Source organism: Colletotrichum abscissum (assembly GCF_030869225.1).
Source record: "Colletotrichum abscissum strain IMI 504890 chromosome Unknown Scaffold_41.1, whole genome shotgun sequence".
NCBI classification, from domain to species: domain Eukaryota; kingdom Fungi; phylum Ascomycota; class Sordariomycetes; order Glomerellales; family Glomerellaceae; genus Colletotrichum; species Colletotrichum abscissum.
In genome coordinates, this window is record NW_026850332.1 from 137359 (window position 1) to 163180 (window position 25822).

The window sequence follows — 25822 nt, forward strand, 5'->3', positions numbered from 1 at the left end:
AGAGCCACTGCCGCAACGCAAAGTCGGTGGATAAGGCTCGAAGCTGCCAACTGTCGATGTGGACGGGCGGCTGCAGGAAAGACTGATGAGGCAAAGATTTACGATTACCCCATTCCTAAAAGATTACAAGAGGTACAAAAGGAAGAAGATCTTCAAGAGCAATAGAGCGTGCAAACGATGGCCGGAGGCCAGCTGGATATGAGAGGGAGGTGTATGGAAAGACTGAGTGGTCCTCCGCCAAAAACAAGAAAACGCAGCTTCCCCTGTCGTCGGCAGTTGTGGAGGAGTGAGCAGCAGGCAGGGGAAAAGATGGGACTTGTTGTTTCTGCTCGGATTTTCAAAGGGCGCCACAGAGGATGTTCCGATTGTCTTCGTCTTGGCCGTCTTTTTATTTCAAACCGGCGGCAGGCATAGCATCGTACGGGAGGCCCGCGTGTTGTGTGGATGTATAGCTCATGATGCCCCAAGTCGTAAGTAGTTAAAAATTCCCCCAAACCCAACAATTCAAAAATCATTTCAATATACACTTTGGTCCTCGGTTACGTTGCCCTAGGAGTGGAGGGATTGTAAAGGAGTGTGGCTGTTCAGACGGACACGCTACGTCTCCAAGCTTGTCTTCCTTTTAGTATTGTTCTGTCGACCTCGGCGAATTCTTTCAAAGCATTTCACTTGTTGCAGGGAGGGAGGTGAGTGCAATGATTGGGGAAGAAGGTATTTGATTGTCTCAGAACTAAGCATGACCCATCTGTAGGTGGCGGTTCCGGCGGCAATCCGAAGCGCTAGATCATACTAACTACGTTACTCAAAGATCCCTCATCTCATGCGGGGTTCGCGCGATCACTGCAATCAAATCTGCCATCAGCATCTCGATTATGAGCCTGACGCAGTAGGCAACCGGATGGGTGCAGGTGTAATGATAGGAATTTGGTGCAGACATGAGGATCATCATGACAACCTTTTCGAGAAAAGAGGAGAGAGAGAGAAAGTCAGCCCCATGTTACGTATGTTTACTTGGAGACCGCGTTTGTGTCATAAACAACTTACATCTAAGGATATCGAAAGGCACACAGCCGCCAGACCGCAATTGAACAAAAGCCGATATTTGACTAGGCCGCCGGCAATGAGCTCATGCTTGATGATTATGAGAAAAGTCGCATCGAGCACAACGTTGACTAGCAGATCGATGACTATGTCCAGCCGCGACAAGTATCTGTTGATCACTACCGCCAGCTGAGAGGGGTTTATTGTAAAGACGACCCACAGGGCAATGTATGCGAGGTTGAAGATGCCGATGAAGACAACCAGACCTATCTTCATGTACTTGACTCGTCGCTTGTTGTGCATGAGGAGACCGAGTCTGTTGGCGAGAATCTGGGGGGCCAGTTGGGTTTGGAGAACCCAGCTGATGGCGTCCGCAATCATGAAGCCGATGCTGAAAGTTGAGTACAGCATCTTAGCAAAACAGTCTAGGTGAAGAGTGAGTTGGGGACGTTTGGCCTTTTTGCTTACTTTATTGAGATGTCACCGCGGAAAAGTAACCAGACTATAATCGCCTGGGTGGCGTTGGCGAAGAGGAGAATCCATACCCTGGAGTTTGTGTCAATGTCCGTGAATTACCCCCTCCCGAACCGCGGTACTGGTTTGGACCATAGGTATATATATGACTGACATCCAAGCGTAGATATTCTTCAACGAGTTTGTCCTCGAATAGATTAGGAAACTCTGCTGGACGGCTTTTGCAGAGGTGAGTGCCAGCAGACCTATGCAGACGCCAAAGTAGAGGGCGGGAGTTTCCGTGGTGTCGAACGCCCAGGCCGACGCTCTTTTTCCAAGCATGATGGAAATTGAAGGAAAAAGAAAAAGAGGTTTCTGAGGTTACCAGGGGATGATCGATAGCCTTCTCCTTGACGACGAGAATTGCACAAGCGGCGGGCTTCCTCATGCTTGACCCTTTTATTTCGTGGTGGCATCGTTGATGGTTTAGTAGCAGTGGCATCGCGATTTCGATCATGAAATTTCAAACTGCTAGGGCTTGGCGTCCACTGGTGTTGAAGGGCTACTTGCTTGCTTTTTTTTCTGAATTCCCCCTCCCTCTCACGATGCAAATCGCGGGTTCATCGAAAAACTCAAGCCACACCTACTCAGCTCTGCCGGGCCGAGATTTACATTGATAGATGGCTGGCAGAGACACTTTGAAAGCACCAGTACGCTGTGGGAGTGCGCCACCTTTCTGACTATGATATCATGATCCTTTCTAGGGGCCACTGGGTTTGGGCTTCCCTAAGTTCATGCCAAGTATCGCGACACCTATACTTGAGCCCAAACTAAAAGTTGGGTGGCGACGGCAAATCCCGGAGTCAGTATATTTCTTCTTCAAGTGCGACAAGTGCCGTGAAATATCACCAAGATGCAGGACGCTTTGAGCCTCTAAGCTCGAGGAGGATCGGGGTGTTTTACACAGCCCATCGACTACGCTACGACTAGCGTTGACAATCTCTGGGTAGCTCCGTTGATACCAGGGATCTGTCAGTTTTCAATGAATAGTATTGCTTTCCTTGAACCGGTGGTCTAATCGGTAAGATGCTAGCCGTTCCCATGCGGCTGGTTCAAGTATGAAGGGCGGCAGTAGCGGAAATCTGGAATCTGATAGATCGGATAGGATCACGGAATCTCTGGTGGGCGTGGTTGCATGTAGTTACGAACGCGGTTGGGAATGGTTATAATTAGAGGGTCGAGGGTGTGGCAGGCGGGTGATAGAACATGTGGCCCATGTCCACACTCGAGAACCTGAGCAATCACGGCACGTCTGACTATCTGGTATTTTTTCTTTTCCAGTAATTGGCTTTTGGTCGAAACTGCCCAGGAGCAACATGGGACGTCGGTTGTTGGTGAGCGGGAGTAAGTCAGACCAAGGGGAATCGGGGAGAATGATGGATATCACTTCTCCAGATGCAGCACTCTAGGAAGCAGACACCGGTGAGTCTTGTTTCTGTACTATGTGGATCCGTCGTTCAACCTTGCATTCTGTTCAATGTTAGCCATGGTGAAGGCGTATAGTCACTCTTCTAATACTTGTTTGTTGAGTGGAACAGATGTTGAATGAAGCCAAAGAGTCCTGCTTGCGTTAGTGAATACTTCATTTTTTCTTTGTTCAGAAATCGCAATTTTGACCATCGAGGCCTCTGATTGCTCATTTCTCATGGAGGCCCGTCCTTGTTCGAGTATTCACTCAACTCTCTCCTCGCTCGTTGATCTGGCAGTAGTATTGCTTCGTGGTTAAGTTCTCCATCGCACCTCTTCTCAACGCCACTGGTTACTCTCATTCTACCCATTACCTCTCACAATGCGACAACCTAAAGGAAGTTGGTGATGAGGAGAGAAAATCTGTCAACTGCGAATTAGGCAGGTAGTTGACAATAGCTCCTTCCGAATACATCTGAAGGTTCTGGCGGAAACGACATGTAGATACAACGTCGTTCTTGCGAGCTCGCCAACTCTGACCCATCCACACCAGAACATTCATTAGGTCGAGGGTTAGTATCTGGCCGTTCGCCTTAATACCCTTCCTTGAAGCTCGAATATTTGCCCTCTACACCAGAAGCATAATTTCCGTGGAAGCACAAAAATTACGCCCTAGTTACTCGCGATTTACAACTTCCCTCGGCCATACTTGGCTTCTCTGACACCAAGACTCGAGTTACTGCAAATTACCAGCAGGTTGAAGCTTCTCCAGAAGCCTACCCAACTCCTTCCCGCTCCGCAAGAGGAAGCTCCCAATTGCTATGTTTCGAAATTGGTCTTACCCACAAGGCTTCAGAAGGCAGGATCGGCCAGGAACCGCTCCTTCTTCCACAGCCCCTAGTCAAATTCCTCCTGCCCCTTCCCAGACTTTGGGTTCTGCAAACGGTCCTTCTCCTAATCATCTTCCGCACCTCAATACGATTACATCAATGTCCGCAGGTATAACCTCACAGCAAAGCCAAGTCAAGCCTGTGACGCCTAGGACGCCCCAGACAACAATTACAGTACCTCCTCTGGGTGTACGACATTCGCCTTCCCCGCCTTCACCCTCCTTCGTCGAAGCTAGTCGAATGCAGACGATTTCTCTATTGAAACCCACTGAAAGAGGAACACCGCAGATGACTGGCCCCTCTCGACTTACGTCTGTTGGCCAATTGACAGTCAAGCCAAACCAACCTTTACTCAAGAGTGTCAAAGACAACAACCTGCCGCAGGTGACTACAGCTTCAATGCAGCGCCTTATAGCAGAGAGGCTTGCTCAGAAGGAATTGGCGACTTCCTTGAAGCCCGACATCATGAAGGACAAGCCATACACTGGTCAATCGATCACTGGCTGGAGGAAGTGGGCTAAACGACACAAGAATCCCGCTTACAGCAGGTATCCGGCCTGTAACGAGGCCGTCAACACCCATATCTCCAAGGTACTCTGGGACTCGGAAAATAAGAAGCCAAAAGCACTCAGCGAGCAGAAAGTATACGGCGATTTCATGAAGGACTGGAAGGAAACCCAGTACAGGCAACGGCCGCCTTCGGCGCCAATGATGGAGTCGATCCGACTCATTAACAATGCCAGTCTGCCGCAGGACATCGTCACCAAACTCGAGATTTCTGGCTGGGATGCGACCAAATGCTGCGATCCGACGTTGCCACACTCCGAGAAGAAGTCTGCCAGAGTGCCGCCAAATCTGAAGGGTTCCTCCAAGGACCCGGAATCCGAGTCAGAAAATGACTCGGATGAGGTTGCTCTGGCACAAACTAAGCAGCAACAGAGGGGTTCTTCATTTGACATGGCCATCACCCTGATAGACGATCCCGAAGATGAGGATATTCAGTCCTCCGGCCAATCTCCCCGACAGGCTTCGTCTGCTGCAGAAGCTGTAATCACCAGTCCCAGGAAGGCTCTGCCGCCGCTAGCGTCTTTCCAGCCCCCAAAGCCGCCACGGGTCGTTACCAGTCAGAACGAGGAGTCAGAGGCTGCAGCGTCTGCCAGTCATCATTTCCAAGGCATACCCAGTGTCGGACCCGAGAAGGCATCGAGGATCGGTGGCGTCGCCAAGTCTGTCGAACAGCTGACGAAGAAGACGGAGTCGGCCAACTTGGTCCATCAAGACGTCAACTCCTTGTCCAACAGGTCCCCGAGCCCTTACTCGTCGTCCTCCTCCACTTCCAACAGCGGGAAGCGAATTTCCACAAAGGACCTTAGACGAGCTCTGCATAAGGTCAAGAAGCTAGGCGTTCTCTCGGGCAAACATTCTACTCAACTTGAAGACCAAGGCGGTCAACTCCTCGCCCAGACACAGAGACTAGATAACATTGAGCGTGCTGTTGGAGAGCAGGTTAGTAATTCCTACAACTTTGCCATGGAACTGGAGGCACACACAACTTTTCTCAAGAAACAAGATCTCGCACTGGCACAGCTCCGCAATGACAACCAGGCCCTACGGGCATGTCTCCAGGACGTGCTATTCCCCCTCGCCCAGGCCGTCAATGCCATGCACAAGTCGACAAAGAGGGACAAGAAGACACTCGAGGCAAACGCCAAGAGAGCCAAAAAGGAATTGGAGGAGTTTGAGGCTGCGGGCAGGAACGCCGAGGCCGTGAAGCGAGGTACCCAGAATCTTGGCCAGGTTTTGCGGGCACCCCAGAGCGATAGGATGGACATGAATTGATACCATCCTGGGCATGCTGGTAGGCGTATTTTGGTTTGAAGGGAGGACGTTTTTTACTGGGAGATGGTTTTTGCAGCATATGACGGCTTTGGAGGGTGCCGACTTACATGAACATGAAAAGGTGAACTATATGCATCATCTCTTTGGGTCATCAACAGGATCTGACTGGAGACAGAGCATTTGGCTTCCATGGTGGAGCTAGGTCCATCGAACTAGATAGGCTGGTACGCACCTCTGCTTTCTCGGTAGCTCAAATACAGCGATGATTTACATGACCTGGTTCTTCACTTGTCTGTTACGCTGTGACAGCCAACCACTGAATTGACTGACATCAGCGACGTATCCGAAGCCAACGAAAACGAGGTCCAAGGATCAATCACAGAAGTATCTGGTCTCAAGAGATGCCGATATGACAAGGACACAAGCAGGACTCGACAATATCAACAAGACAAAACCAATGAGGCTTGGAACCGATTTGAATTTGAGCTGAGTTGAGGGCAAAAGGCAAGAAGAACCAAACAGACCCCTCTCTCGCCTCATGACGACGGCGATGGAAAAAGAAATAAAACCCAGGACTCCATGAACAATGCAAGCCGGAGGAAATATTAAAAAAAAAGGCCATGGACAATTTCGCGCGCGCGCGCGTGACTCTCCGCGCTCCCGCAGTGAGCAAGCAACGCTCGCTCCCACGAACGATCAACCCAACGAGACGGACACGCCTTCAAATGAACCCATCTGACGCATGCGATGACGATTCTGCGTCTGGTTCCAATTCGTCGGGGGAAAGAAAAGAAGATGTGCCAACGTTCTCCCATCCATGTTTCCTTCCCCCGCCTTCCGACAACCTCAAGTTGGCTGGCGGTCCCCTTAATCCCCAAAAGCCCTCACGAACCCATTGGTCATCGCATCGACGTCCGTCCCAGCTTGAATGGCAGGTCCAACATTGCAGCTTTCATCGCATAATTCCACCTTGGTATTTTCAAAACAACAATAAAACTTTCGTGACTCTGACATCGTTTCGTGTCATCTCTCTCCGATCCCTTTTTCGTGAACAGCTTTCTGGCTCACTAATAGCAAACCATCATGGAAAACAAAAATCGATCATCAAAAAAACGCATTTCATTATTTTTCCATTTTATCGTAGAGTTCAGTTTTCCTCGTCATCTTCCTCAATCGGCGCCGGTGTCCGTCGCTCTGTACGTCTCTTTGGTCGTCGATGGCGTGAACTGCTAATGTTACTCGCCGAATCGTCGGGGGCCAGCTCAAAGTCGTCGCCTCCCCATTCGCTGTCACTATTGGCGTCGTAGTCGCCTTGCGCCCAGCTGGGCCGTTCGTAGCCTGATGACTGTGAGTTGCCGGAGCTCGGATTGGGCAGGACATCGATCCGCCGGCGGCTTTGAAGGCTGTGCATCAATCCTGCTCCACGGTTGCGCAACCCCGTGCGGACGACTTCGGCCCTTAGGTGAAGGGCTTCGAACGCATCCTCCAACGCCTCCATGCCCTGGTAGATTTCTCGCTCTACCTCTGCCAAGACGGCCATTTCCATCTCTTCGTCTCGTGATACTGCCTGCTTGTTGGCCGCCGCGGATGATGCATTGCTCACAAAGGACGCAGGAGTAGCGCCGCGAGAGTAGGCGGAGAATGGTGTAGTGTTGCGAGATGCTGAGAAGCCCGGCGTTCCTCGCACGCTAGGGCTCATGGTCCCTGGCCGAGAGGGGTAGTAACCGCTCGCAGGGGTGGCGCCACGGGACTCAGCTGTGGGAGTATCGTCGCCATCAGCTCCGGACCAGAGGAATCCGTCAAATCGTCCAGAAGTCAAAATCTCCCATTCTTGCGTGTTGATATCGGACATGGTGACAAGTAGATCGTGGGTGTGGGGGTTCTTGACGAGGTACATGGCAACCTCTGCGTCTCGGGGTACTTGTTGTAGTCGGTAAAGACGCTGTAGAGCCAAGCCGGCTCTGACAAGGAGATCCGGGCGGGCGCGGTGCAAGGGTGTAGGAGCCCTTGTTGCCGGCTTCGGGTGATTAGAGCCAGCCAGAATCGCATTAAAATACGGCTGATCTTCCGGGTCCATGTTGGTGAGAATGGCAAACGTGAGTGTCTCATCGTCTACATCTTGTGGCGGCGGCGCAGTGGTCTCTCCGCAGGTGTTGAGCCACTTATCCACGGCTCCCCTGACTTTCTTAGACTGTCTGAGGTAGTGCTCGCGGAACTCCTCGGCAATATCAGGGTCTATCTTGACCGGCGAGTCGGGTCGCGGTGGCAGCTCAGCTGACACTTCGGCAGCATTGGATCCCAAGCTGGCCAGGTCAAACGGTGGCCATTGCGGAAGATCGATGCGACCGCTAACCCATTCGAGGACCTCTCCCCAGCCGAGGCCACGATGTTGAATATCGGGGCCTCTTTCACACACGACACAAGTGCATCCATGCTCAGGAAGCTCTCTGGAAAAGACGTTTTCGAGACGGTCTAGAAGGCGACGAGCCACAGATCGGTGGCCAGTCGCAACTGCTACGGAGCCGTTGCGGTTGAGAACCGAGTTGTACTGATCCAAGAGGTTGAAAAAGGGTGCGAACAAAGTCTGCGGGCCAACTAGGGGTGGGTTAGATGGCCGGGCGCCATTCTGGCGAGGTAGAACAGAGAGGAATGTTTTCGGGATAGGCTGGATCAGACCGCCGTTCTGTAAAAGGTAGTCCACCCGCGGTGCTTCCTGTACATCCAGGGCTGGAGGTGGTGGCGGGGGAGGAGGAGGTCCCGTTGGAGGAGGCATATCAGTCATTGGAGTGGCCGATGGTGTGATGTCGTTTTCGGGGTAAACCTGCGGAGGGGGGCCCGGAGGCTTGTCGTTCATGGCGAAGGGCGGTGGGAATGGCGGTGCTTGCGTAGGGGTTCTAGGAGATGAATCCTGCAGGCTTTCGGGAGACGAGTCGCCATCGTGATACTCTGCACGCCGGCCTTTCTTGCTCGAGGAGCTTCGCTTCGAGGAAGATCTAGAAGTGCTCGGCTTGATATTCAAGCTTTCCTGGACGCCAGGTGGGAACGCCGGCGACTTGACGTACGTTGCCTGGCTGCTAGTCTTTGACTTGAAGCTCACCCGGGACTTATCGTCGGCTCTGGAGCCGGATCTCGAAAGACCACTGAGACGCGAGCTTGGCCTGTCTTCCCGGTCTCTCTTGAAAGTCTCGCCGCTAAGTCTCGAGCTCGAACGCTCCTCGCGCACCTTCTTTGACGATTCCTCGGGGGTGGCAGATCGTCTCTTGCCCGACAAGTCGGTCTCGGGCGGACTAGGCGGCCTCGACTCCTTCTTGGACGAGCTTTTGCGCTGCTTGTCGGAATGATCGACGCTCTGGGATCGCTTGAGTTCGCTGTCGCCCAGATCGGTGGCTTCGGGGGTGAATGGATCGGCCCTTCTCGTAGCACCAACACCTGATCCTGAGACGTCCTCGCGACTATTGCGGACGGCCTCCTTGCTGTGGGCCTTGCTGAAGGTCGGGTAGGGAAGCGAGATGCGGTCAGTCGACGCCGGACCAGTCAGCGAGGTCCGAGACATTTCGGGAACGAGGTCGGTCATGGAAGAGGAGCGGTCGTGTCCGCGGTCTCTCTCTCGGTCGCGGTCTCGTTCTTCGCGGGTGCGGTGGCGGCGGTGGGAGTGGGAATGGACGTCACTGCCGAGGCCGCTGCCGTCGGCGATTTTCGATTTGGAGGAGCGGGAGCTCACGCGGTGGGATCGGTGTTCCCTGTCTCCCTTTTCTCTGTCGGACCTGCTGCTGCGCTCTGATTTGCTTCGAGAAGCCTTCTTTTCGGCCTTTTCACTTTTCTCGGCCTCCTTGCGCGGGCGCATATCCCCAAAGTCGGGGAGGGAGATTACTCGGCCATCAGCGTCGACATCGACCTCGACGTCACGATCCTGGGAGGACATGGCGGAGCATGGGTGCGTAGCCCGAGAGAGCTAGCCGAATTGCTTGTGCTTTGCTGCGGGGGTTTCTTCGAGTCGTAGTAGCAGTAGAGAAAGGTTGACTGTGACGGTGACGGTGACGGTGACGGGGTCGAGTCGAAAAGCCGTCGGCGCAACGAGCAAGAGGCAAGAAAGTTGACCGACAGCGAAGCTTGCCAAAGAGGGCGGTGGTGGGTTGGAAGGTTTCTGGGAGCCCAAAAGGCAAAGCGGACCGTGGTTCGAGGTCCAGGGTGGGATGGTTCAGTGTTTGAGTTCCAAGATGTCGAGAAAGCTGGCGGGAAGAAGGAAAAGGGAACCGAAGCAGGCAGGACCTGGTCTGGGGTTTTGCTCACCGACCCTCGTCGTCTTGAGCAAAGAGGGCGGGAGTTGTTACAAAACTGGGGAATTTCTGGAAAAATGCGCACCCCTGACCTGGACCGAACGGTAGGTGGCGGGGGGAGGATCCGTTTGGCTCTTCGTTTGCTGCGTCTAATGTTTGGAGCGTCAGGAATGATGCGCTTTAACTTTTTCGAGATGTCGTCGTTGTCGTCGGGTCGTGGAAGGCAGGAAATGGAAAATGATGCAAGAAGGACGAGAGAAGTAACGAGACGGGAGATGGATGGACGCTCCCAACCGAGGGAGTGAATGAGTGAGGTGCACACTTCACCTCCAAAGTCATGAGTGCAGGCCAAGCAAGGCCAGGCGGGAGGGATGAGTCCAAGGTAACGGGAGTGGAAAGACGGGCGGTTGCAAGCAGTTGACGAGCAACGCAGCCGAATGTGATTCGATCAGAGGGGCAGCACCCCCCTGTAAGGCGTTGAAGGGAACTGCGGCGGGTTGGTTGGTACTTTGGGTACAAGTACAGGTAGGCTGGGCGGCCCACACCCGAGTCTCTACGTTACTGCATCTATGGGTATACGCTACCGCTTCTTGCGTGCCTTACAGCGTAAAAGCGAAGGAGGGGGTGGAGAAGAATAACGGGGAGATGGATGTCAAGGGAAGGCAGGCGAAGGGTGATTTAGAGTAGGGGAGTAGGCGGTGACACATGTCCTCCTGCAACGCATTATTCGGGCACTGATTCAGTTGAGAGAGGTGTCGAATGAGTGATTTGGTGAGGAGGTGTCCGTACGTTGAATTGTATGCAATACCTACCCACCCCACGTATTCCGTAAGGTAAGGTAAGGTAAGGTAAGGTAGACCTGTGGCCAGAACCTGACGTGGCACCGGGCTGAGTTGCAACGAGTTGCGCCTGGACTGGACGGCGACGCAATGGGACTGTGGGAGGGAAGTCCCTTGGGGATCCACAACGGGCACTGCCAGAAGCTCGGGCCACACCCATCACTGTCATTGGTAGATTCCATCAGCCAGTGTCCCTCCGTCAAGAAACCGTTCCACCACACGGTACAGAACCAGTGTGCGAAGCGGGCAAGACGTACCGTTTCAGAAGCGAACGAGAGCTCGCTATCGCACCGTGTGACATCCTCTTTGCCCATCAGCTCCCGCGCATATTAAACATCGGACATGATCTGCCTACCCTTACCTTGGCACCTTGGATAGGCAGACCAGCACGTTCCTCGAGGATTTAGCATCGTGGCTGACGTGCAAATGGACGAAGCCATTCGCCATCGTACACAGACGTAAGGAAAAGTATTCACCTACTCAAGCAGGCGGCCTGCCTAGAGTGCCTGGCTCAACGATAAACCAGAAAGTGGCTGGACTGTCTCAATTCAAGCAATGATCGAATATCAAACTACTTCTCTACGTAAGGTCGCGGTGGTAGGTACGCAACTAGTCTCGAATAACCTCGAGCAAGAATGGTCTGAATAGGCCCGCTATCGACCCGAGTTTCGTCTCGAAGCACCTCGCTTTTCCTCCGTCATAGCTGCAAAACTGTCTCTTGCTTCACATCATCTCGGAAAGCAAACGCACAAGATCATGCCTACCTATACCGCACAAAGTCGCCGTCACAGTGCTCCGTGAGAGAGACATTGCTGCCTCAAATAGAAATGCCCATGTCTCACGTACCTGACTATCTTACCTTAGACTCGCCGGACTACCTACATATACCACTTACTTACCTTTAGCACCAACACATAAAGTACCTAAAGTACCTACGCCGATACACTTTCCATCCTGCAAACTCGATGAACCAACCTAACCATCAAACATCCATATTGCACCCAAAGACAGACTGGCAGAGTAAGGCAACTAGAATGCTTCCCAAAATAAACCCCATCCTGGCCCAACCAACCTACACTACTACTTTACCACCCCTCCTCCTATGTATTGATACCCTTCCACCCTTTCCCTCCCCCCCTCCTCTCCTGCAACGAACGGCGCGCGAACCCGCCGTCCATCGGGCACCAACAAACGAACCGCATGTGTGCAGAGTCCCGTCGACCTGTCTCTCGCACCAATCACCGCCCCGCCCAGCGAATAAGCGCCCGGGCCATGCATCCTCGTGCTTTTCTCTCTGGCGCACCACACCACCATGAATCAATCAATCAATCAACCCACCATCACCTGTATGCCATTATCCGAGGTTGTTTGAGGTAGGTAGGCGTAGCTACTTGATCTTGAAGTGTCTACGGAGTAGTTGTTGGTCCTTGTAAGCATATCTTATCTGGTACCGTCCACGTTTGGATGGTCGCTCGTTTCACCCTCACATCCAGTTCAGATCGATCCCATGGAGCAGTATCATTCAAGTATCGTTCCATTCCACTATTCAGCCATACCTGGGTAAGAGTAATGTGTTATCCAACTCTCCAACCCTAGCCAACTATATGGTGCTTTATAGCCATCTCTCTTGTGTAAAATAACTCGTAAAAATTCATCATCAAACAACTTTTTCATCCCAAGGCTGTCTTTGAAGTCTCAACTCCCATGTATATATATCCACCCAATTTTTTGCGCTTTGAGAAGAGGTCTACGCGCATGTACGCTCTATGCCGTATAAATCACACTTATATCGCCCATTGATGAAAGTCTGCAAAACTTTTGCGTTTACAAACGGTCCAGGAGACCCTGGCTCTCGAGGAGCAGGACAATCTGGTGAACAATTGAGCGGACCGTCTGCTGCTCGAGGTTGACGACGAGGTCGGCCTTGGCGGGCGCCTCGTACGGGTCGTCGACACCGGTGAAGCCCTTGATGTCGCCGTTGCGCGCCTTCTGGTAGATGCCGCGCTTGTCCGTCTTCTCGGCGTACTCGAGCGGGGTGGCGACGTGCACGAGGAAGAAGGGGCCGGCCTTCTCGACCAGCTCGCGCGCCTTCTGGCGGGCCTCGTCGAATGGCGCAATGGGCGCAGCAATGACGGCGGCGCCGGCGCGGGTGAGCTCGGAGGCGACGAAGGCGATGCGGCCAACGTTCTTGTCGCGGTCCTCGCGGCTGAAGCCGAGCTCGGAGGAGAGCTCGTGGCGGACAGTCTCGCCGAGGAGGAGGGAGACGGAGCGGCCGCCGCCCTGGTTAAGCGTGACTTGAAGGGCCTTTGCGATCTGGTCCTTTCCGCTGTTGAGCAGGCCGGTGAGGAAGATGGTGAAGCCCTTTTGGGCGGGGAGGGGGTTCTGCTCGCGCAGGACCTTGACGACCTCGGGGTAGGAGAACCACGCGGGAATCTCCTTGCCGGTCTTGAGGCGGTTGCGGAGCTCAGTACCAGAGATGTTGGCGGTGTGAGTGCCAGGAGCGATCTCGTTGGCGGGCTGGTACTCGTCGCGGTCGGGGATGTAAATCATCTCCTGGAACTCGACCATGGTGATGCCGAGCTCGTCAGAGTACTTCTGGACGGCGACCTGGGCGTCGTACGGGCCGTAGTGGTCCTTGCCGTTCTTGTTCTTGCCGGGGCCGGCGTGGTCACGGCCGACAATGAAGTGCGTGGCGCCGTGATTCTTGCGGATGATGGCGTGCCAGATGGCCTCGCGGGGACCGCCCATGCGCATGGCCAGGGGTAGCAGGGCCAGGGCGGCCATGCCGTTGGGGTATCTGGGGAGGAGGGCCTTGTAGACGCGGACACGGGTGAAGTGGTCAATGTCACCGGGCTTGGTCATGCCGACGACGGGGTGGATAAGGACGTTGGCTTGTTGGGAGCGGGCGGCGCGGACAGTGAGCTCTCTGTGGGCGCGGTGCATGGGGTTGCGAGTCTGGAAAGCGACGACCTTGTTCCAGCCGAGCTTCTCAAAGTGCTGTCTCAACTCGGCGGGAGTGACTTTTGATACTCGTTAGTCTCGATGTTGTGGGTTTGCTGCGTTGATATGCGCCAAGGGCATGGTGGACTTACATCTGAGGTCGAGGAAGTCGTAGTGAGCAAGACGCTGGATAGCCTCGAGCTTACCGCCAACGTAAAAGTCGTTGGTATTGTTGAAGAGGTGCTTCACACCGGGGTGCGTGTCGTCGTCGCTGCCAAAGACCTCAATGGCCTCCTTGACTCTAGAGAAACATGTCAGCCGATGCCAATTCCCTGAAGACATGTTTGACCTACCTGTCGGGCTTGTAGACATCCTCAACGGTAAGGATGGCAAGGTTACGGTCGTCTCTAAGGTCGCGGAGGGTGATGCGCGCACCGGGCTTGATGGAGAGGGTGTCGATCTGCTGCTGGGAGACATCGAGGGTGATGGGCATGGAGAAGAGAGCGCCATCGGCGAGACGGTTGTCCTTGACGACTCTGCACCAATCATATTAGCAACCAGCATCTTCTGGGGAGCACGCCTTGTTCGCAAGTTCAACGTACCCATTGTAGTCCTTCTCGGTCATGAAACCTATAGAGATGCCACCACAGTCAGTCCCGCTGTTCTTGGGCGAGCAACGTAATCGTGGGGAACTTTGCCCCTCCAAAAAAAATCATGGCGGGGTCGTTTCCGGAAGGCAACCCCACCACCCTCGTCGCGCAACGGATGCAGAAGGGGGGCAACCGCCGCAGCAGCAGCCAGCAGAAAGTAGCAGCAACAGCGCGGGCAGTAAACACCACGTACCTTCGAGAGGAGAGAAGCCACCGTTGAGGATCAGCTCAAGATCGCAGAGGTGACGCTCGGTCAACAGGAGAGAAGGGAGCTTGTCGGCCTCGGCTAACAGCTCAGACTGGCGGGGCGCATCGCGCGCGAAAAGGTCCTTGAGGACACCGCCGTGGGGAGAGTTGGCCATTGTGTATGTCTTTGAAGAAAGCGCGAAGCTTTGTAATAGGGAGCGGGTTATTATGGGATCGTCAAAAGACACACTCTAGACGATGCTTAGAGAGGAAGAGAGAGGACACACAACGGATTGAGCCTGCAGCTTCTCGTTGTAAAGGGAATATTGGGTATAAAAAGGTAGATGGGAGGGGATTCACGGATGAAGTAGAAGAGACAGGAGAACAAGCGGGAGAGGGAATCTGGCGAGGAGACGGGCGAGGGCAAAGGTGTCTTTTATTCTCCTCAGACACACAGACAGAAGGACAGAGACAGAGTGAGAGAATTGTCGCTCGTTCCCGGCGTCAAGTCGGCCTTGCGTGTGTTGCTGAGGTGCGCTGCTGGTGCTGTACGGATACCCCGTTGTCCAAGGTAAAAATTGGAGGCTGTTTAGTTCAAATGACGTGATCGCTACCTTGCACATGTACCCTCCTTGGCGGCATGCCATGTACTCTTAATTACCAATGTTGGCTCTTTGTAGCCCTCTCTGCCGCAGTCAGCCACGACTAAGTCATGTTCGCCACGATAAGTTACCGTAAGGTCCCATCCCATCCCATCCCATGCCGTCCGAAAAGAGACTTGGTCGCGGTGCGTAGCCGCGGAAAAAGTCTGCTCTTCTCCATGCTGTTGCATGTCTGACCCGGAGACTGACCCTGGGAGATCCATGAAGCCGTGGGGTCGCTGTTTTGCAATGTCGCGGCTCGGTGTTCCGGCATCTTTTTGGCGTCGGGACGGGTATTGGTAATAACCTACTCCAGGTCTGGCAGAACACCTCAACCCAGCCTGACCACCCCATGTTTACATTGCGTCGAAGAGGAAAGCAGAGGCTTCTTGGAATAGCGTAGAAACTTGCGATACCAGCGCAATGAGTTCTTCGTCAAGGGTCCTCGTCGGTGGTATGGCGCAACGAAGATTGCCAATTCAAAGTACCCCGCCAAATGTGGCTTGATAAGCCCCGATATCAATCATCAGGGACCCTGCGCCACGTTCTACCCTCGTCCCGACTCCCGACAACGCGCCATTGCAAGACAATTTCGTGCCAGAAGCTGCAGGACAAGCCGCAGAGACGTTGTCAAAGTTGCAATTCCTGCCTCATCTGGCGTGCTGGCGCCCAGCCTCTTGGCTTAGACTAGACACCTGTAACCTCACCTTGAAGAGCTCGCCAACAGAAGGGCTGAGAATACCAAGCGTCTTCCGCCCTTGGCTACTCTTGGCGCCCTATCAACGTCCAAGACTCGAGACGTATGTCAAATCTGTATTGTAGAAGACCGTGATGGCCTCTTGCGCGCCATTCAGATTGTCACGATGGCGACATGCCGCTCTTTGCAGAACTTCCGTTGTGTTTCTTGGCACATGTCGTTCCAGACTAGAAGTCATTGAACGTGCTACAGAACGGTATGCTGGCCAGTCCAACGTGGACCCGATCCTTTGGATAGGCTTTTGACAGCAGCTTATCTAAAAGCTTGTAGATCTCGTCCAAGAATATCGTGTCTCGACTTGGACCGTTTCGATCTCTTTGCTACGAAGTGCAATCGGTCAGCTCGGTGAGGGTGGTGGGGTAGCCCCGACGTCCGCGTCGATCGGCTGCGCGGTTGTCGGTTGCCGGCCCCCGGCTGCCGGCTGCGGGGTTAGCCCGATGTCGCTTGACACACCGAGATCCCTTGCTCCAGTTCTTTTCTCTATGCCGTGGACATTGATGACATTCCGTGTCCACTCCTTGGCCGCCATGCTCCACCGCCAGTCAAGTTCCCGAGACTAAGTTCCTGAAGATCTATGGCTCCGGAACTTCATTGGCTATTCGTTGTGGTGGATATTCTTCTTCGCGGAATCTTGTCGCCATGGAGTTTCGCCCACTCAATTCCACAATACTGAGCGTAGATCATCGAGAAGTGAAAACTCGGATATCCTATGACGCCAGAGGTACGATAGAGGCTAGATTCGTAAGGATCCAGTGTTCAGGTTGTCCCTCTTTGGGGAATTTCTGTTAGTAAAACCTCGCGTTTCTCCCCCCAGTTTTGGTTTCGTTGAAGTTGTCTGATTGGATTTTATGGTCGTTGGATGCAACTGTCCGAATAAATACTCGTGCCGTTTTTTATCCTTCTGCGTTTAGCCATAAAAACCTTCCAAGCTTGAACTGTACACTTGCAAGCCTTTCAAAGAGACAGAATACCCTTAAGTGAAGATGTCCTTCAACAAGTTTCATCACACCACACAAAGGCCTCCACGTAGGATTCTTGCGCTGACGCGATCGCCAGCACCTTCGGATACACCACTAGCACGCCTCCAGGTTCAAGTGCTCTAGTTCGAGGTTTCACATGCCAAGAATGATCTCTCCGTCCTCCAGATACGAGAACCTCGACAAACCAGGGACGAGCGAGCTTCTTCGCTTTCTTTGATGCCTTGCCATTACTCATTTCGTCAATTAAGATCAAACCATCATTGGCCGTGACCTCATCACGCTTCGCTGGAGCGTTCATACGTATTCCCATAGCATTGTTGAGACTTCTCTGGCGGTAGCAATGGCATTGATGCCGACGGCTGAGTATGTGTTCAGACTGAGCGAATTGGTACCTGGTGCTCACAGATTGGCGTTGTTAAGTTTTCGAAAAGGAGCAGCGCAATCCCTTCTCAAAACAGTCGGCTATTGTAGTTTCAACGAGGTCAATGGTATCTGGGTTCGTATGCTTCTGGTGGTTTCGGAACGCGTACCGCCTGGCGATGCAGTCCGATGTCAATGTTCATTTCATCGACTCCGTGGCTCCACGAGTAAAAGCTCGCGGAGACCGGTTTTGCAGTCAGTCAACTGTGGTGAGGAATACTCTCCTTCATTTATGAGATGATTCCTGTCATTGGAGCAAAGTGAAGCAGAGCATATAGGCAATTGGCCAAGTTTGCGGCTCTGCCTGATGCCCCTTGAACGATATTGATAAGGCTGCTGGACGCAACGGGCTCTGGCCGTGCTGGAATGGGTGCAACACAGCAGTGCAGCTCCTGAACGAAATGTTCTGCTCGCCAGAATTCACAAGTCGCCTAGCGGTCATCTGGGCTCGAGCTAGCAATTGCAGGAACGACGAAAACCCAAGCCTCGGCCTCTTCCTGTGATTCGAAAAGAGACAGAGCAGCCTAGCATGAAAGAATGAACGTTGGATGACTCGACCGTATTCGAGACTCGATGCTCGTCCAGATACCCTTCAACCAGATTCGAGAGCCGGCTAAGCGAATGGCCATTTTCTCTGTATGGTGTCTGGGTTGTTGCAAAGTGATGAAGTCATAGTTCCGCGCCGTCTCTTCGTGAATTCGACATGCCTGTGTCTCAAAGCCACCGCTAGGCAAATGGGGTGTTGCTAAGCAGGGGGTTTGGCGACCGAGAAGTCAGCCGGTACCAGCATTTCTCGACTGTGAATCTCGATGCCAACTTCTCTTCCATCGAAGGATTTCGTGGCAGAAAGGGTAGATCGGCTGGACCTGTCCATTCCATGGAGCTGTATCGACGCGCGTGCCGTCTGGACTCGAGGCGGCTCTAGGGCAAGCCGCCCCGGAGGTTTACACCTCTTAGACGCTTCAGAATGTAGCCAGACCTCGTGGCAGAACTACTTCCGACCAATGGTGATGCAGCACGAGGGAGATGGAGTCGAGTTGCAGACCAGTGGTCGGGAGATGGACACGCAGATCTGCGGTGAGTGTTAGCTTAAAAACGTTTGGCAGCAGGGGGATGGGATATCCCGGCTCGTTTGGGAGAGAAAAGGCTTGGATTGGCGGATTTGGTGCTGGGCATCGTTGGCAAGCTTCTCGCGTGGCTGGGGATGGACGTCGAGTGGAATGGGTTTCCCGCCGTGGTGGAGTACGATGGGGTCTTGTTTCTCGAATGGCGAACGCAACGGTTGAGTATTCGGGAGACGCTGCTCCCGCCTAATAGTTCTTGATGTCTTGCTCTTGAAGAGTACTTGGAACGGATATTCGTTGGCAACGGAGCGGGAAACTTTGAAAAATGCCAAAGATGGCCTGATGCGCACGTGTATCCGTGATATGCCTGGCACGCCGCACTCCGGACTAAGGCGGCAAAGACGGGTTTGAATTGTCTTGGACGCCGAGGCTATGGGAAGCCGCAAGCTGCGTTTAGGTCGGTAGCGTCCCGGATCAGCGGTGGTTGAATACCTAGCTCGCCATTGACCATTCGGGTGGCTGGTTTCAGACCAAGTCGAACTATTTGTGTACTCCGTACGAGCACAAATATGCGAGTGACGAAATGATTGTAACGAGTCTAAGTCGACCATGGATGCAGTTTATTAGAATTGGCTTGCGGTCGGGCAAAGCTTCTGAGTAGGGATGGTATTTCGACAATCTAAAGAGAGAAAGTTGCTCCACGCAACCTCAGTTGAAGCAGAAATACGGAGCAAGAGAAGAGTCCGATGCAGACTCGGTCTTTCGATGATTGATGGCTGGAGGATGGAAGCGAAAGAAGATCGCGGCGCCGCCGAAGCATGGGCCAACGGCCAGGTCAGAGCTCTTCCCATTAGAGTAGTCAGGTACGTACCGCTCTGCCCAGAACAGCAAGCTGCTTTTCCCTGAGGTACTTTACCTTACCTAGGCAAGGTTAAGATGGCAGCACAGTAGCTAGAGCGTAAGCGGCTAGAGTGTGGTAGAAATTGATAGAGACTCCGTTAGGTCAATGATCTTAGCGGTCCGACCGATCCGAAGAGGCTTTTCCACAGGGAACATACCGACTTTCCAAGAATTGGTCTCAACGTGCCTGAATGTGAGGGTTGCACCAAGTATCATCGCCTGATTATCACGCCCGGGTACATAATGCACCCGCTATGCATGCCTGATTTCCGATGAAGCTGAGCTGATGCATGGGAGCTGTAGGTATCTTCGCACCTAGTGACCTGGCCCAATGGATTCAACGTCAGTGGTTATCGCCAGAATACCTACGTGTATCCATAGTGCAGGGAGAAAGGTAGGGAATATGGAAGTGCCTGGTAGGAATCGGTACATATCTTAGGTTGCGTATGTGGTTGTTGTTTGTGCGGAGAGTGACATGTGTCATTGGGAATTGTGCTATCAACCTTGTTTTCTTGCCCGAGTGCTGCAGCAAACTAGGTCCGGATGCTGCCGCCATCGTCTTCTCGGGTTCGTTTTACTCGCACACGTTTTTCACTCATGTTGCCTTGGATCAAGATGAATGGCCTGGGATGCTTCACAGGTTTCAATCGCTCGCAATGCCCAATACCAGTGGCCAGAGTGACCAGACTCCCAGAGCAGGTCTTCGTACCGCTAAGCAGCGCCGTGCGTGCTGATGCCATCCATGATCCCGGCGCCATTACCCCTGCCCCCGTATCCCGGTTTCGACCAGTTTCGGGCAGGTCGAGCTGCAAAGGAAAACAATCTACCACCCATTCGTGCTCCATCTGCCCTTGTCCGTCGACGGTTTGCCGGTTCCAGGCCAGGGCCCATGAAATGGCATTCCAAACCAGACATCTTTGCCCAGGTATTCCTACACTAAATGCTAAGTGTGTGCTGAGGTGGGTAAGGTAGATAGGTACCTCTGTTACCGCCCGCCCAGGCACACACACCGTACCGCTGTAGAATCATCATATGAATACGAGATATCCCTTCCTCACTCTCTCTCACCATCCACTCTCGTCCATTCGTTCACCCATGTCTGCGGCCTGCCTGTGCCTCTCTTCTCCAGGCCCTCTCCTCCCTTCTACTCCTACAGAATACTCCTCCTGCCTCTCCCAGCTCACTCGTCAGCTTCTACCCCAGACTATATTCGTATCCGGTTCTGGACCCTGACCTGATCCCGCCTTCGCCTTGTTCTTAACCGATCCGGTTCGAGCAACCGCCGTCTGCAAGTCCGCTGTCGTGCCCGATTCACCACTGCGGATACAATTGCAGTCTGCGGCTTACTGGAGTCTGGCTTCCCTGTTTGGCTGAATCACACCCCAAATCCAGAATCACACCAGCGCCCTGCCGGTCCGCTCATCCTTGCCGTCGGTTCTGCGCCGATTTGGGGACAATCTTGAACATCAAAGACAACACCCCTGCAAGACGGCCATTATCTTGCACTTGCCTCCCGCCACTACGGACCCTTCTCGCCCCTACCTTGCCGCTCTTCTCCTGAGGTTTTTCTACGCGCGCCGTCAAAACACAGTCGATAATCCAACAACAACAATTTCTCTAGCAATCTTCACGACAACTCGGCTCCATTACTCCGTACCCTTCGTGCCGTTGCCCCAGCAGGATATTGCTTCGACCTCACGCAGAAACGTACTAGTCGCTCAACATCCTAGTCAAAGCACCCCAAACACCTCCATCTCGTCTCGGACAGGACCCTGAGCTCTCCACCATTCATCAAGGCACTTTCTGCTGCTTCGGGAAGCCCACTTACGATCTTCCGTGTCCTCCGAGCCACCGCCAAACTTCGACCCAGCCAAGGCATGCGACACAACTGAATACCTACATGTCTTTTGCCATTGCTTCTCAGCACTTGGTTCGATTTCCTTCAGACATCACCGCTCCCACTACGACATAACCCGCATTCGCCGTCTTCGTGTGCACACCCCTCAGCATCCTTCGGGCATATCAGCCCAGGAGTTTCCGAATCGCCCGGTCGCTCCTTTGCGCCAACCGCCCACGATGGCCCGATTCGGAGGCTCGACTTCGCTCGCCGCGACCCTGATCGTTCTGTTCAGTTTCTTTGCTACAATCTTGGCAGCCACGGAAACTGTCTACATCACCGGCTCAGATAAGGATGGCAACAGCAAGCAGCTTGCGGTCAATCGCAATCCTGGCCTGTTTACTGGCGATTTTGGCGACTGTCTGGGAGGACAAAGTTTGTTCAACATTACAAAATTCGATGCCGCCTACTATGCCGACAACATGACCGTCCAGTTCCATTTGGACGGTACGACGAATATCAGAAACGAATCATTGATGAGTAGGTTGAACTAATCTGAACTTTTATCCATGTACTAATCACATATTGCAGTGCATATCAACGTCGAAGCTTGTAAGCTACATTCAAAACTTGGGACGAACCTGTACGCAGAGATGGGGTATGCTGACTTGAGGCAGATGGCGAGACGAGATTCGAGATGAACTTTAACCCCTGCATGGCCAACATCGCTAGGTGCGTTCTAGCCTCGACGCCTCTCAAGACTGTCTGCTAACTTTCCGCAGTCTGTGCCCTCTGAACGCCAGCAAGCCCATCACTGCATTTGCAGAGTTCAGACTCACGCCAGCTCAGATCGACGGCATTCCTTCCATCGCCCTCGATATTCCCGATTTCGAAGGTTCTGCGCGCATCCAGATCTTTGCAAACTCGAGTCAGACTCAAATAGGTTGTTTCCAAGCCGTCATGCGGAACGGCAACAGCTTCTCCCACCCAGCCGCGATTTCATCGATACTGGGCGTGTTCACACTCGCCGCGATCCTGGCTTCTGCAGCAACCGCCATGTATGGTGTTAGCATGCCTCATATTAGGACACACTACGCCCATTCTCTGTCAGTCCTGGTCATCTTCGAGACTTATCAGACCGTTTTCTTCTCGGGTGGCTTGTCCGTCGACTGGCCTAGCGTCCTACCCGCCTGGTGGAGCAATTTTGGATGGGCCGCCGGCATGATATACAGCGAAAAAGTAATCAACTCGATCGACGGTTTCGCCGGCGTGACTGGTAATGCCAGCCAAGTAGGTGGTGCAGGATCGACCGTTATCAACACCGGGGGTGGCCTCGTCCAGCAAATTTATGGCCGCTCGCTCGACACTTTCTCGACGTCTAGCGATGGAGCGCCCGTTCCGAATCTCGTGCAGCGAGCGACTAGGGTTTACAACACAAGCAATCCATACGAATACTACTGGGCGGGAGACCCCGTCGCTCCGGGCATGCCTACGCCGGGCAAGTGGATTGGATTCGCCGGAGACCTTTCCGCCCTTGGCATTCCGGCCGCCGATGCTTTCACACTTGGTCTTATCTGGTGGTTGGTGGCCATTGGACTGGTTGTCGTCTCGATCGCTGCGTTCAAGTTCATGCTCGACTTGCTTGCTCGGACAAAGCTGATCAAACAGGATCGCTTCTTGTACTTCCGCAACCACCTGGGCGGATATCTGGCAGTTGGTGTCCTGCGCACGCTACTCATTTCGTTCTCCTCCTTGATGACCCTGGCGCTATTCCAGTTCAATATTCGTGCGCCGGCCGGCCCGACAGCTATCGCCGCGATCATCTTCATCATCTTGCTCATTGGCGTTGGCGGCCTTGTAGCTTACGCATGTTTCTTCCGTCTCCGCCTCGGCAAGTATGAAATGGGCCCCGATACGATCATGTTCGAACAGGGCAAGCTCTTTGGTTCAATACCAGCTGTTGCAACAACGCGTGCCAGCGAAATTGGCGAAAAGGAAACCACCGCCAAACGTTACGGATCTATTCCGTTCTTCAAAATCCGATTTATTGACGACGACCCAAACCGGACAACGGTCCATCAAGACGAGGTTTACATCAAACGTTTTGGTTGGCTATCGGCTCGTTACCGCCGGACCAGATGGTGGTTCTTCGCCTGCTGGCTAAGCTACCAATTCATTCGGGCCTGCTTCATTGGTGGCGGAGCACGAAGCCCCCTTGCCCAAGTTTATGGATTATTCGTCTTCGAGATCATCGCTTTCGTTGTCTTTGTCAAGCTCAACCCCTTCGAGGGCCAAAGAAACACTTCCTTGGCAATCTGGATGCTGGGCATCACAAAAATTGTCACTGCAGGATTTTCTATTGCCTTCTTACCCGCATTCGCCATTGGTCGCATCCTCTCTACGGTTTTCGGCATTATCATCATTGTCGTCCAAGGATTCCTTGTTGTTGCCGTCTTGATTCTTATTGTCCTAGGTGCCATATCATCATGGATGTCGCTTTACCGAAATCGCGAACAGTTCCCCGAAGTGCTGGATGGAATTCGCATCAAGTACTACGAGCATATCCAGGCTAGAGCCACTGACCTGCCGCCACCACCGAAACCAGATCCGAAGATTGAAGAGCCTCGGGAGCCACCGCAGCCATATTTCTCAGTCAACAATGTTCGCCGGACTCGCAAGATTGAGGACGATGACGAAGAAGACCAGGTTGGAGATATCATTCGGCCGGCCAATGCTTCAGTAGTACAATTTGCGCCAGGTACTACCACCACTCGACGAACCCGGACAGATAGTGTCAGCTCGCGCTACTCTGTTGGTAGCTTGCCGCGCCGCGCCAGACCACACCGCACTTCATGGAGTTCAGCTGATTTTGCTGAATGGGATGCCAACAATAATGCGGATCGGCCGGGATCATCGCTCGCACACCGTAGTAGCTTCGGTCATCAGCGTAAAGTGTCGCACTCTGGATCACAACCTGACCTCGGACGCTCCGCCAACAACTCGCCGGCGCCTGCAAGATCGGTGTCGATGACGAACAACGAGTTGCGCCGTCTCATGACTCCCACCGAGGAACTTCCAGAGGAGAGTGTAATGACACCCGGGAGCATGGCCGAGCCCGAGACCAGCACGAAACACACTGATACCGCCATTTCCCCCATCCACGAAAAAGACGAGCATGAAGCCAGGGAGGGGAATACTTCTCCGGTTGAAGAAAAGCCCCAAAAGTCTTAAGCTACCATAACGAACATCAGAACGAAAATGGTTTCACAACCATACTGCATCAGACCTTGACACCACAAGCGCCTCCATTTCGAAACTGTGTCGACATTGGTTTCCTTGCTGTGGAATTGCACTGCATAGACGGTCAACATATTTGACCTTTACGAACTTTCATGAGAAACGATTACTGGGCGTTAGCGGAAATGCTCATTTGAAGTAGAAGAAGAAAACCCTTATCTTTGTAATGGCACTAATGTGTGGAGGACAGGCCGGAGGTTCCGGCCGTTGCTCACATCTTGGAACGTGCACATATTTGTGTGGCCTCTGGATGAGCCGCAGTACATGGATACACACTTATAAAAGCAAGAAAGTGGCTGGCTCCGAGCATAGAGATTGAGTTGACAGGTAGACCTAGAGAATACTATCAAGTCTTAACATAGAGTCGTCTTAAATATGGCATAAGCTATTCCCATTTATGCACAAAAACAACTCGCAACTCCCGCTGGTTACCTTTCTTCAAGATTCCAAGCTTATTGGACCAACGTGGTTGATGTAGAGCTTTCTGAATATCTTTGGCCTGTCATTCATCGAAGGAGATAAAGAGACAAAGGTAAGTGGCACCGCCACTTATTCATCCCAACTCATCCGCGCCACGAGAAGGGTAATTTGTGCTCAAAGGTGGCAAGGTAGATAGCAAGGCTACTTGTGGCGAAGGGCTTTGGTTTTGAGGCTCATGCTCTGCGGAATTTATGCAAAAGATGGGATGGATTGTTACGGAGTTGGGGAATGATGGCGAGTGGGATTCGAGCTGGTGAGTTGAGGCGCATGGTTATCAGATGAGGGTACATGTAGCTTTCACCTTTCTAGCGTGGTATTGTCGCCTGATGAGATCGTTTTCTGAGAATGGCTACTAATACTACTACTTTTTTGGTTGTCTCCTTCCTATCGGCCAAGACACGTTGGGCTGCGCGCAAAGAAACAAACATGCACGGGATAGCTCTGAAAAGGTTCATGATGTGCAGCTTCAGACATCTCTCTAGATCACTAAAATAATTAGAGGAATGGGCTTCACATATCAGTTTGGGGAGTTCAATCATGAACAATTCAGTATCACCCGTTGAAGCGGAGGGCATCCCGGTGCCGCCTAGCAACGCCACAGTCACCAATTACGGAGGAACATTCCTTGACTTCTACGCCTCGACGGCGCCTAGTACCGGGCAGCCATACCCCATCGGGACTCTGAATTCGACTACTAGACGGATGCGAGTGCGAGCCGGGTGAACCTAGAACGACTAGGTACCTACCTTAGTATGCTCGCCGCCACTTACACTCTGACCCTCTACCACGTACGTCCCTTGCTATCAATCAGGATTAGAGATATTGTGGAAGAATGTGTGCAAAAAAGACGGCCTGATTCATATC

At 53.0% G+C, this 25822-nt stretch overlaps 6 protein-coding genes across 6 annotated transcripts; 2 read left to right on the forward strand and 4 right to left on the reverse strand.

Annotated features, from left to right (window-relative positions):
- Window positions 1-802: 802 nt before the first annotated feature.
- CABS01_12932 (uncharacterized protein) lies at window positions 803-1836 on the reverse strand (the record flags this gene model as incomplete). The annotated part of the gene is made up of 4 exons (XM_060546282.1): window positions 803-955; window positions 1045-1432; window positions 1510-1587; window positions 1670-1836. The coding sequence occupies 4 exons, from the start codon at window positions 1834-1836 to the stop codon at window positions 803-805; spliced, it is 786 nt and encodes a 261-aa protein (XP_060395428.1).
- A 2114-nt stretch (window positions 1837-3950) lies between these two features.
- CABS01_12933 (uncharacterized protein) lies at window positions 3951-5690 on the forward strand (the record flags this gene model as incomplete). Its single annotated transcript, XM_060546283.1, has 1 exon — window positions 3951-5690. One exon carries the CDS (start codon window positions 3951-3953, stop codon window positions 5688-5690), a length of 1740 nt encoding a protein of 579 aa, XP_060395429.1.
- Window positions 5691-6837: 1147 nt separating this feature from the next.
- Window positions 6838-9612, reverse strand: CABS01_12934 (uncharacterized protein; the record flags this gene model as incomplete). The annotated part of the gene is made up of 1 exon (XM_060546284.1): window positions 6838-9612. The coding sequence occupies one exon, from the start codon at window positions 9610-9612 to the stop codon at window positions 6838-6840; it is 2775 nt and encodes a 924-aa protein (XP_060395430.1).
- A 3018-nt stretch (window positions 9613-12630) lies between these two features.
- CABS01_12935 (sulfate adenylyltransferase) lies at window positions 12631-15126 on the reverse strand (the record flags this gene model as incomplete). The annotated part of the gene is made up of 6 exons (XM_060546285.1): window positions 12631-13826; window positions 13899-14047; window positions 14100-14282; window positions 14349-14376; window positions 14590-14786; window positions 15038-15126. Coding segments are annotated over 6 exons (1842 nt in total), but the record flags the coding sequence as incomplete, so codon positions are not given.
- A 3338-nt stretch (window positions 15127-18464) lies between these two features.
- On the reverse strand, window positions 18465-19055 carry CABS01_12936 (uncharacterized protein; the record flags this gene model as incomplete). The annotated part of the gene is made up of 1 exon (XM_060546286.1): window positions 18465-19055. One exon carries the CDS (start codon window positions 19053-19055, stop codon window positions 18465-18467), a length of 591 nt encoding a protein of 196 aa, XP_060395432.1.
- Window positions 19056-21420: 2365 nt separating this feature from the next.
- Window positions 21421-24412, forward strand: CABS01_12937 (transient receptor potential ion channel; the record flags this gene model as incomplete). Its single annotated transcript, XM_060546287.1, has 4 exons — window positions 21421-21721; window positions 21773-21793; window positions 21859-21913; window positions 21964-24412. 4 exons carry the CDS (start codon window positions 21421-21423, stop codon window positions 24410-24412), a joined length of 2826 nt encoding a protein of 941 aa, XP_060395433.1.
- Window positions 24413-25822: the final 1410 nt, after the last annotated feature.